Source organism: Pezoporus wallicus, unplaced genomic scaffold (genome assembly GCF_028554395.1).
Source record: "Pezoporus wallicus isolate ANWC-B61680 ecotype Strahan unplaced genomic scaffold, APGP_CSIRO_Pwel_v1 contig_227, whole genome shotgun sequence".
Lineage (NCBI taxonomy): Eukaryota > Metazoa > Chordata > Aves > Psittaciformes > Psittacidae > Pezoporus > Pezoporus wallicus.
The window spans coordinates 12,926,959-12,939,417 of NW_026635704.1; the positions used below are offsets into that span (position 1 = coordinate 12,926,959).

Here is a 12,459-nt window from a genome sequence, read left to right on the forward strand (position 1 = left end):
CACAAATGCAAACAAAAATGGAAATGAGTGTGCAAAGCATCAGGAACTGAATACTACACCAGATACACCGAGATACTAAGCAAGCTTTACATCTAAAATCCTTCTAGTGTGGTTTTCTGCAAGATGTTTAAGGGTGATATGAGGAACCACTTCTTAAAGATAAAACCATAAGGATTTTAAAGGTGTTTTGCATAATAACCTCAACCATTAATAAATATTCCTTTCGAAAGCACTGCAATGACTGAAGACATTTCTCCAAAGTGAAGAACAGGGTTTTAGTTAAAATGATGAGACCACTTTAAATGAATTTAATTGATTTTTGTGTGTATGTGTATGCTGAAATAAAATTTGGAAAAATGCTACATTTGTTTTAATCTCTTTTCCTTATTTTCGCTTTCTAAATAGGTTCCCTGTGTCTGTTCACCTGTAAGCCCAATTAAATTCAAGGGCAGCAGATCACAAAACCTAATGCTACTTGGCCAAAATTTCTACTCTGTGTGGCAAGAGAATCAGCAGAAAGGAGCTCAAGTTTTGCTTTTCTTTACTAGATAAGACTGCAGATGCCATCTAGATGCTAATTGAAGTCATTGTACAATCGTGTTAGATGCCCTGTTTTCATTCAATATTGTGGCAGGTAACATAGTACCTGTGTTCTTCAGGAGAGGATCAATGACACAAAGGTAGTTTTCTGCTGCAGGGAGAAAACAGACAATTAGGAAATCACTGTTTGTATTCAATCTCTGTTTACACTGGTTGACCACATCTCTTGCAAGCGTATGTTTCTCTCTAGCTTCAGAAATACACAAATATATCAGCACCAGAAGTCTCCTCTCGTTTTAGTTTGCAATTCAGGATTGCTTTATTAATCAATGCAAGATGCATTCATTGAACTGGATTAATCCTGCATAAGTAATTTTGAAATTTCCTGCTGAAGTTATTTTTCATTTCTGGGAACAAATCATTTATTTGGATTTTCATATATCAGGATCACAGAGATTTGCTACAGTCAGATTTTAATTTTAGTTACATCTGAGCTGGCTTATATATTAGGGCATATAGTTTTGCATGAGAGCATCTTCTAAAATCTGTAATTGGTGTGGAACACTGACATGCACAGAATACATCTGACAAGGTCCAGAGAGTTAGGTTCAGTTTCACTGATCAACATCTATGCTGCAGATTAACTGAATCTTTTATGGCATTACAAGCCCTCCAGAATTCATTGGTGTACTTTCCTTTCCCTCTAACCACTCTGACCTCCAGTGCTGCTGTTGCTGCTTCCTTCATCTGGACCTGAGGCTGAAACACTGACTCTTTTCCGCTGCCACGCTAACAATAGAAATGAGAATGTGTATCTTAAACTGCTCAGGAGTTTATATGCTGGCAGTTACTGTCTTGGCCTCTTTAGCACTGTCTGGGATGTCTCGTCATGGTTTGTACCTTAAAAGCAAGATAACTAGAGTACTATGTTGGCGAGTGATTATAATCCAATACAAACTGGTGTATGTAATGAGGTTTGGCATGGATTTTTCGCAGAAATTGGCTCACAGATACAGCTAGCAGAGTAAATTGTTGTACTTAGGAAGGGGGACAAACACGAGGGACAGAAAGCAAAGCCAGCTTTTGGGAACTGGGTGCATAGCACCTTTGAAGACAGTGCTATAATCAATGGAAAGTGTATTTCTGAAATGCCATTTTTGCTTTCCTTAAGGGTATCCAGATGGTTGCAAGTCAGCAGCAGTCTAGCCTTCTCACAGTTCTCCAGCAATGAATGGAAGCACAGCTCAGGACCAGGGAAACAGCTCTTATTCACTGCCTGGTCTCTTGCTTTCGGGGCCCAGCCTGCAAAAGTACCTAGTCATGTTTGTCATGCTGAGGACAAGAAGATTAATCTTTGGCAGGAAGGATAGCACAGGAGAATGGAAGAACACTCCAGGTGTCCCACTCCCAAAGACGACTCTTATCTGAGAATCAGCAGTGGAAAGGACGCTTCCCTCCAGCCCAGCAGGTCCCAGGACTTATGACACAACCTGCTCTTCCTGTGCTTCCTGCCACCAGCAGCAGCTCTCCTCCCCTACCGCCCGTCCTGGCTGTAGCTGGGTGCTTGCCACAGCCCAGGAAATGCAGAGGTGCCACTGTGCGTCTTTCATGGTTTCTGTTGCGCTGAAGTCCACACACTGAAACCCTGAACACTGTTAACACCCAAGTACTCTGCTGATTTGATCCTTCTGCTTGACAGCTAGACCACTGTAAATGATTAGCTGAAGAAACCAGGAGCAGTGCCATCACCAGGTGCTTATTTCGTGTCCTCTTATTGCATTTTCTCCCGTTTCTCTTCTGCTCTTTGTATCACCCCTCCTGTCATTTCTTTCCAGGCTTGCTCTGATGTGTGCCTCTCAGAAACCATCTTTGCCTTCCTCATTACTCCGGCCCTTACTTTCTCTGTGCCCTTATTCCACAAGAACTTCACACTTTCTCTTCTTGCAAGCTCTCCTTTTCTGTTTTTCCTTTCATTCTTACCTCTTCTTTCTCACTTCATACCCTTCCTTTCTAAATATCTGTCCACTGCTCCTACCTTCTCCTCCTCCTTCTTCTCCTGCATTACTTTTTAAAGAATATGCATCAATCTCTCTTCCTTCATTTCTCTTCTGCACTAAACTCATTAATGAAACAGTCCTATTCAATGTGCTACATTACCATAGTTGCTGCTGGCTCGCCTTTCCCTTCTTCATAAAATATTTGAACAGACTGATCCCCTCTTGTTAGACCAGACTTTCACTGCTCCCTCATCCCACTCCCAGCACAGCTCACACTTGCTGTAAGGACTGCCTTTTTGTTTTCTCAGGGTACCCACTGGGTTTGTGTAAGAAGACTGTGGTCCCTGACAAAGGTTCATAGGCATGAATGAGTAACTAATACATGTAGTACAGTAACTGGTATTGATAATGATTCTGCTTCCTGGTAAAACCCCTGCCTTTACTTGCCTATACCTCTTGTCCCAACTCCACTGCTTTTCACTTGTGCCTCCAAGAACAGAAGTACCTATAGGTAGAAGGCTATCTCCATAGAAGGGACATTTTGAAGAGGGAAGAAATCACCCCAAGTAGCATTAAATTCCCCAAAATAGGACTGTATTTAGCGGAGCAATGTCCTTTTCACTTACCTTACCATGTGACAGAGGAAGGCACAAAGCAGTGCGAGGCAGAGGCATTCCTAAAATGTCTCATCAGACCCTGCCTGCAGGCACCCAGGTGGGGCTTTTCCTGCTAGAAGCACAGGCCAGGCATGGGCGCTCAGAGGTAGACTCTCACTCCCTGCATTTTACTGCGTCACTGCATTTACAAGGGCTGGAGAACAATAAGGCTGTTATGGATGGCCACAAAACAAAAGAAGTTTACACATCTACATGATAAAAAAAGTTCCAAAGAATTTAATGTAGATATTATTTATACATACACTTTATAAGTAGGAATATGGCAGACAGTTGAATTAGTACATAAAGTTTTATTTAAAGTTTCCCCCCTACAAGCAAGCTTCATTTACACAGTCTAGTACTGTACAAAATTTACATTCTTTGTGTGACTTATTCAGTTAGCACTTTCCTTGGTCATGCCTTCCTGAAAGATAAAAAGATTTCCATATAGTCCTCATAAATCTTTAAATTATCTTGGTAAAAAAAAGAACCACTTGAAAGGACAACAAATATCCTTTAGAAATGGTAGATTTTAGTAGAGACAGGTGACAGTCAGTGTTTAATGGCAGACCTTATCCTGATCTTAAATGTCATTCAAGGTTTCTCCATTTAGTATCTTAACAGTTTCCTTTTTATATATATTTATATTTATATACCTTCAACAGGAAAGAAAGAAAAAACGTCATGATTGCACCAAATATATTTTACAAGGGATCCCTTGGATCTGAACAATATAAATAAATACAAAACCAACTAAGATTGCACTATATAGTAGAAATGGATTGAGAGTTCAGGATATACACTCCACCTTTATGAGTTCCTTAGTGATGCTCACAGGAAAACTCCCCAATGGTACATTCAAATATTAGCATCTTCAGACAATTACTTTGTTTAAACAATTCTTTTCCAGGCGTGCAGCTGCCTCATCTATTGGGTTATTGCATTTGTATGGTATCAGTCTTTACTGCATTATTCTGATTTTACAACTGTGTAATTCTGCTGCAAGCAAGGGAGTTGCACTGCAATAAAACTGGACTGATGCCAGAGAGAAACAGTCCCATGGTATTTACCCTCCACGATTCATATTGCTCTCAAGCATCAATATATAGTATAATTTCTGTGTACATTCACCCTCTATTTTGCAAAGCAAATAATGATTGTTTTCTCCCATCTACTGCCTCTGCAGTAGAAACCAATATCCAGTAGTTGCCTGCTCCTTGCTCAATGCACTAGCATTAAGTCCTATAGTGGAAGATATATGCAGGCTTGAAAATGCAGGATCTGAGTCTCCTTTGCCCTTTACCTGGTGCAGATAATTATAACCAGGCAAATTAAATGTTAGATTCTTAGCTGACATAAACCGAAGTATATCCACTGGCTTCAATGGAGCACTAGTGAAGAGGACGGTCCTGAGGATAATGGATGCAGCACCAGTAAACCACAATGGAAGAATTATGCATATACTTTACTGAGGTGTACGTCATTATGCTAACTGCAAGGTGGTGAAGAATTGGGCTCAGATTTTGGCACTGCTTTTGCAAAGCCAGGACAGAAAGACATAAGCTTAAAACATAACAGAGCCTGATTTGTGCAAGTGACTATGAGTTCATGAAGCAAGTCCTAAACACTACTGGTCCCAGGTGGTAGCATTCTGAACTCGCTTTGCAATGTGTAAGTAATTACACAGGCTATAAGGCAGTGGAAAGTCAAGCCTCGTATTACTTTGGATCAATAGTAAAAATCTTTCAGAGTACATTTTAAGATCAACCACACAGGAGTATTTTAGCTACTTACCAGTGCCTCTCCAAAATTGTGCATAATCATTTAAGAGTCCAAAGTAATACATTTACAGTTAAATGCAGTCATCTTGTCTTTGGAAGCAACTAGCACCGATGATCCTAACAGGTCAGTGACAAGTAAGTAAAGGTTCCAGTGCTTTGTTAAGTGATCATAGAAACAACTTACTTTACAAACTCCGAATTTAAGCTGTAGGATGAAATCTCTGTTATACTAATGTAAAAACAGCCATTCCATGTGATTTCAGTGAAATGACTCTGACTGTACACAAGTGTGATTAGAAGAATTTGATCCTAATCCCTAAGCTGCTATTGCAAGAAGTGCTCTGTAAAGCATGGCTTTCATTGTAGTCTGCTTTCCGCTGCACTTACACATGGGGACTTTGAAGGCAGAGTGTATTAGTTGCAAAGCTGTGCGAAAACTGAATGATATTTCTTTACCTTTTATAATCTTCTGATGCTGTGTTGCTTGCAGAGCATGTGAAGTAGCTGTAGGTTAGGATTACAGAGGAGACAATTCTGCAATGCAGTGTGAGCTTTTCACTATCTGAATTCTGAAGCATTCATGAAAACAACATCCTCATGACTTCAACACAGACCACATGCAGGTAGATACAATGCACAATACTGATCTTGTCTCTTCAGGCTGCATTTGAACAGTTAGCCTTCATTTTTTTTAAAGTTAAATTTGATGTGAGGAATATCTCTGCAGCAGGAAAAAGTTAAAATCAGTTTGAAATGGCAGTCTGTCAGCATGTAATGTTCGGTGTGTTTTAGCTACTTGCTTCGTAAGACACCGGCATCTATCTGAGATGGGACAACACTTGTTTTTTTTCCTTTAGTTTGCTCCTAAAGCATTAAGTATTGAATAAGGGGTCAATTATGGTAGCTTTTTTTTTTTACAGGAATCCTGTTCTAATAAAATATTTATGTCACCCGTCATTATTTTCCCAAATGCAATCAGTGTTCGTGTCAGTGCTCCTTGACTATCATTTGTTGTATGGTACGCAGGCTGGCAATACGACAGTTGAGCAAGCAGGTCCTGCAAGGGGCTCAGCAACATCTCCTTCTAGTTCTGTCCAAGTTCCTTTCTCAGGACTATAGCAAATGGTAGAAGATTTGTAGGCTCCCTGTAATAGAACAAAAAGTCATATTAAATGTGGCTTTGGTAAAATCCAAGTCACACACCAGCTTTAAAAATATTCAAAAGTGACTTGTGGTTTTGAGCTCTGATTTGCGAGCCCTTAAAGAGGTTTCATTTTCATATGGGCTGACCCAGACTTTGCAGATCAAGCTCCTCTACAAGTGCCTTAGGGCTATAAGCATATAGTCCCATCAATCACTTTTGCCCAATGTAATCTGTGTTCTGTATTACTCCATATCAGTGAATACAGTCTGATAATAACCCATCTAAATAGAAAAGCACAAAGGTGAAAAATAATACTCCATGCTCTCCAGAAGTTGAAAACCAAACCAAAACCTGCCCCTGCAGCTACCTCATCCCTCGTGTCCGCTCTGTCCCATCTGAATAATATACAGACTGGCTGCAAGAACTCAGTAGGAATGAAAGAGTCACTGCAGAAAGCAGATACATACCATACTCCAGCTGTAGCCTCCTACGAGGTAAATACTGTCATCAAGGACTGCACAGCCAGGGCCACTGCGACCCTCCAGAATAGGAGTCTGAAGAATATTCCACTGGTCGCCTTTTGGATCATAGCATTCCACAAGCATTACATCGAGATGGGAGAAACCTGCATGAGGGCATTGAGAAAAGAGTATGTGCATTATGGCATACTGATTTAATATTTGCTTCACTGTTAGATTTATTAAATTACAGTTACCATTATATTATTGAATTTATAATATCATTGTTAAACTTTCTTCTAGAAAATACTGCCATATGCATTTAAGCCATTTTTCATAACATTGTCTCATCATTTCAGTTCAAATAAATCTGTTGAAGGCTTTTACCATTAGTTCTAGTCTTCTGCAAATTACAAGTACATGTAAGACATGAACAAATCAGAAAGTAACACCCAGTAATAACCTATCAATGATGCAAGCAGATTCAAGCAACATTCCTCTTCATCTATCAATCAGCACTAATGCAAGTTTGAACATGTAGGAAAAGACTGTCCTGGTAGTCTTTCCAAAAGTCAGCAGATCTAATCTAATCAAAAGTCAACAGATTAAATCTTGCTCAGAAATCAATGTCTAAGGAATCAAGGAAGAGCTTAGACAACTGATGCTACTTGGTTACAGAGAGACAAGGCGCTTAGCATGACAGATATAATGTTCAGGACCAGTTTCAATTTTCAAGCTGATTTAAGGTGTATCCTAAGCACACAGCTGTGATGTGACAGTCTTTAAGACGACAGAAAATGTAGAAATGATGGTCCCATCCTTCCCTGACAGATAGAAAATGGCTCCATGCAACTGCTGCTTTATAGTCACCTAAGGGAAGATGGGTGTCTCGAGCTGCACCAATTAAGTGATCTGAACACAGACACAGAACACAGGAGTCCTGATTCCTGCTCCAATATTTCAGCATTTCCCTATCTCACATTACCTTCATTATTAGAGCTCTGCAGCAAAATTATGGTTTCCTTAATGTGCTGGGACACTTTACTTGATGCTGCCATCTTCTCCATCAAGGTATGACAGAAAAGAGAAGTTAGATTTTCTGGAGAAGGGCATTTGGTGATACTGGTACTTCACAATTGTAAGAGTATTATTTATGTCAGGAATGAACAGTTATGATGAAATAATTTTTCATTACTGTGAAGATTTCAAGGGGCCACAGAAAAGCCACCACAGTGAGCCCAGAATCTGTCAAAAGCCCTGTAACAAACTGCAGCATGCACATGCCTAGCTGTGGTGTGGTATATGCACTGCTAACACTAGTATACAGATCCAGCTGCACAAAGGAGGACTTTGCCATGGAGCACTGCTATTGCTCCGTGGTGAAGAATCTGTGGCATTTCATCTGCACTTTAGTCCACTCCTTCCTCCCCTTCCCTGCAGTTCCTCCTTTTGTTTTGCTGTACAGAAGAAACCAGTTTTCCAAAAAATCCTTCTGCTGGACAGCCAAAAGCCTGGATGTTAAATGCTTCTCACAACAGTGAGTAATTCATACATAACAAAGGCACCAAGGCCAACAGTTGCAGAGGCAAAAATGCAATGTTTATTAGAAGTTCCTTCTTCCCAGAGGACGGTAGGTGAAACAGGGTGGAAGAAAACAAGGCAGGATGGAAACAATTCAAGCTTATGCAAATCAAATCACGTGCTTCAGCTGTAGGAGAGCTGTGACACGATAACTTCTATTTTCCTAGCAAAAAAAAGCCAGCACTGCAACCTCTAAAGATCTGTAGTTGTACGTGTGCAGGCAGCTTTTACCCCCTTCAGCCTGTAAGGTCCAGTCTAGGAACACCCATCACAACTGGTGGTAAGGAGCCCTGTACCTGGGAAAATTTTCATCTGAGACATCCCCTACATGCTCCACAGACACTCAGATCTTCAAAGCAGCAAGTAGCTGCAGAGTCTCCTGGGGACTCAGGTGCCAGTCATCCAGGCACATGGCCTGGTACTACTTGCACTTAACATCACTTTTTCTTTCTCATTACAATTTCCTCTTTTGTTGTTGTGAGGCTTTTTTTTACTTTTTTCCAAGGAGAAAGAAATAAAGCGTTGAATATAAACTGTCAAATATTGTCACAGGACACAGGAGCAGGAGCTGTGTTTTTTGTCTAAGTGGCTGGATTAAGCAGAATCTCTTCAGCAGTAATAGCAACAGCATGTAGGTATTAAGACAGAAATACCAGATGCCTAAGCAGTAGTTATTCTATTATGAGACCTTTTCAAAAGATGAGAAAAAGAGGCCTCTGAAAAGAATTATAATTCACAAGCTACATTTAATACTAAAAAGGGATCTAAAGAGCCTAGTCCTAATATTTAATGGCTAGAGGATTTTTTTTCTCTCTCTCCTCATTCAATCAGGAGCTTGTTTTTGTGTGGTGCTCTGAATAAAGCTCTCTTTAACTGCGTATTTTGGAAAATGATTTACAGAGGAAAATATTGCTGGTACTTTTGGGTCAAAGAATAATCTGTTTGTTTCATTGAATTCTTGGTAATGACAAATTGTCCGTGCCTTTGAGTAATGGAAGCTCCCATTTTTATTATCTAAAGCATTCATTACTCATATATTTAATGTACTGTTATAATTTTAAAATAATTTGCATAAAATATTTCTTTAAAATTGCTGGCTCAAGTGTCCTGTTAAATCGTGTTGCCTGTTTTACAATGTACCTAACAATGACTGTCTAACACAAATATTCTTTATCAGGAGATGGTGGACATCGAAATGCTTTTTCTCTATTAAAAATGTGACCTTTCAAATGGTTTCCTCCGATTGCATACAGTCGGTCATTCATTACAGCCAAAGTGTGGATGGCTCGCTTTGTGTTCATGTCCTGTTTTCGGGCCCAGACATCCATCACGGGGTCATAGCAGTACAGCCAGGGGACATATTCTCCATTGTGAACACCTCCTGCAAAACAAATATACATCTGTTAATTAATAATTAAATAGAGACATTGTGCTGCATCAGGAATTTAGCTCTATGTTTTGGGGTTCTGGGGCTTTTTTGGTGGTGGTGGCGGTGGTTTTGGGTTGTCTTTTTTTTTTTGTATAGCAGGAATTATAAAAGACACTGGCCTGAAATATATATTTTGCCATTGTGCACAGCTCCTGCGTGGGCTGCCAAAGGCTGAGGTAAGGAGGACACGTAACGCCACTCATTTGTCTCCAGGTTGTAGCACTCCACGCTGGACAAGTAGCCAGTTTCGTTTCTCCCACCGATTACGTACAAGTTCTTGTCAAGGCGACAGGCATAGAAACTGGCTCTCCTGGAGGACATGGCAGAACAAAACAAAACAAGCCAACAACAAACCAATTAGCCACATCAACCACTTTATTTTTCCTCTCCAGCTGACTGCCTGAACTAAGGTAGTAGAAGTGTCATGCTTACAGCTATTCTAGAGACTGTGGCTGCTTTGTTAATCAAATAGCATGCTCCACATCAAATAAATACTTAATTTTTGGTGGCTAAACAATTAACCATGCATAGACCTGGCAGAAAATAGCCCTTTTCAAAGCTGATTGTTGCTTTTTGACACCCATGAAAGATAAAAAGTTGCTCATTAAGGTTTGGGGCATTATCTTGTAAGGGATGTAACAACTCAGTAAGACAAAGTGAAAAATGAGGTAGATAATGTAACAATAATAAATTATCTTGACATTCACTTTCTTTATGGTCCTTCAAGGGTCATTGTTCCCAATTTACTAAGAGAACCACATCATCAACATTTTTCTTCAATTACCATTTTTTTCTTCTTTCTGCGGTACTGTAAATAGAACAACTTTCCTTATGCTAGGCACAACATTACACTTCTACCCTTTCACTTGAAAGAGGTCTGTCTCCATCCAACTAACTCTGAGAAGTTTTAGCCACCTGCAATAAACAGCTCTAATATGTCCCAACTCCTCCCCAGGCTTCCCTACAGCCATTCTATGGCCAGATGAGCTAGCAAAGCCTGGTGTGCTGTGTCTCTAACCTGCCATTTACCCAGGCACATGTTCCGGAGGGTTTCTTTCAGTGAAGGCAGGAATAAGTTCTTTCTCCTTTACCCAGATGCCTATTGTCACAAAGTCTGTAGTATGCTCTAATACTTGGGAGAAACTTCCCTCTTTGCTAAATGCGGCTGAGACTGGTTGGTGGTTTGTAAGCTGGAGGAGAGGTCAGGCAGACATGAAGACACAGCCATGGGAACAGTAGGGCTTGATGGGCATTCAGATCTGATGCAATGCTGCCTGCTTCTGGCCTTAGTTTTTGGATTGGTGCACACCAGAAAGGGCTCCTCACCATCTGGGGTCACTGAGCACCTCCTGTCTCTTTGCTTTCACCTTGCCTGCACATGGGCAGCTTGGACGGTGTGAAACAGCACCCCTTGTTGAGTGGGAGTGGGAACACCACCACAGGGATAAAGCTACTTGAAACACAGATTGAAACAAGAGGACAGGAATACTGCTAAGTGCCTCCAGCTCAACTTACGAATTAAATAAGACAATTTAATTTATCTGTCAATGGGCAGATAGAAGCTGATGGCATATATTGCTCTGCATGGTCGGGCAGCAAATTGTGCATCTATGTTTTTATCCTGATTTTCTATGGAAACAAAGCTTATTTGATTACACTGTAAGTGTAGCCATGTCTGCCTGAGTGTTGTCTCCTCAACAAAAAACTGCTGGCTGATTTCACTCTGATTTGACAGAGGGTATAGGTGTTAGAGGCAATCAAGTGCCTATACGCTTCCTGAGAGTATGTGACAGGCCAGAGGCAAGAGAGCCCATAGAGGCCCAAAAAATAGGAAAAGCTGCAGACGCCACAACCTATTAGACATCAGAGCCTGCATGGGAGGGGACATGCTCTCCAACCCTCCCGTGTACTGAAGCCACAAACCCACAGGGTGCCCGTTATCAATCCTTTGGGTGCTCATGCATCCACTTGTGTGTCCTTGCGCACCTCTTCTGATGAACCCATTAGCAAACTGCTCTCAGTGTTTTTTAGTTCAGGATTAATAAGCAGAGGTAGGTACAACTGCAGGCATTACTCTCAACTGGGATTTCACTGACATTATTCTGAATGTGTACTCCTGATTTCATCCACACAGTGTCACTATAAGGAGCAAAAATGAAAGAGTCAGCGCTTCACTCTTCTGCCTGGATGTGAATATTCCCTCTACAGCTCCTGTCACAAATATTTTAAGCTTCTGCTTTTTCACTTTTCAATGATACAGTGTGTAAGGGCCATGCTGGTAGATGATGACTTTTTAAACTGCTGTAAAATATGATTCAGACTAATACAGCAATCTTTACACGGCAGCTTTCCCCACTAAACTGGGAAGACACTATCCATTTGAATCAGATAACTGAAATGTACCTCAGGATCTGAATATGGACAATAAGACAATTATTTTGTGGCTTTCTTCAGGATTTGCAAGTACTCAACATTCACTGATCTCTGAAATGCTTTTCCTTTACACCCCTTCACTCAATACTTTGCCTAAGTATACACATATAAAACAGAAGAATTTCTTTCTGATTTCCTGAGATGGTGAATTTATGCCCTGAAACAAGAAATACAACTGCCAGCCTGGGGTTTAAAACCAGCCAGTGCTATTACTAATCCCACGATATCTGGACTGGTTTCAGAGTCACTTCCTGGAAGCTTTTTAAAAATGAAAGTAATCTTGATAAGGGTTAACATTACTATTATTAAAGTCAAAGCCTAAAGTGAAATGTGAAATTATTTTATCTCTCTTTCTGCAGCTATTTTTCTTAGTTCAGTTGGCCTCAGTGAAGATGCTGACCTGCTCACTTCCACTTGTGCTTTTTCAGGTCCTGGCATGA

At 40.5% G+C, this 12,459-nt stretch overlaps 1 protein-coding gene across 3 annotated transcripts in view; it reads right to left on the reverse strand.

Annotated features, from left to right (window-relative positions):
- Positions 1-3,403: 3,403 nt before the first annotated feature.
- KLHL14 (kelch like family member 14) overlaps positions 3,404-12,459 on the reverse strand; it is a 61,103-nt gene continuing 52,047 nt past the window's right edge. For 2 of the 3 annotated variants that reach the window (XM_057397700.1, XM_057397699.1), the window contains exons 6-9: positions 9,706-9,896; positions 9,380-9,538; positions 6,586-6,743; positions 5,262-6,119 (exon numbers count right to left, since the gene is read on the reverse strand). In XM_057397700.1, the coding sequence (XP_057253683.1) occupies positions 5,979-6,119; positions 6,586-6,743; positions 9,380-9,538; positions 9,706-9,896 (649 nt within the window). In that variant the 3' untranslated portion in view covers positions 5,262-5,978. Of the gene's footprint in view, positions 3,618-5,261; positions 6,120-6,585; positions 6,744-9,379; positions 9,539-9,705; positions 9,897-12,459 lie in introns of those variants that run through there. The other variant, XR_008970708.1, reaches the window with a different exon arrangement.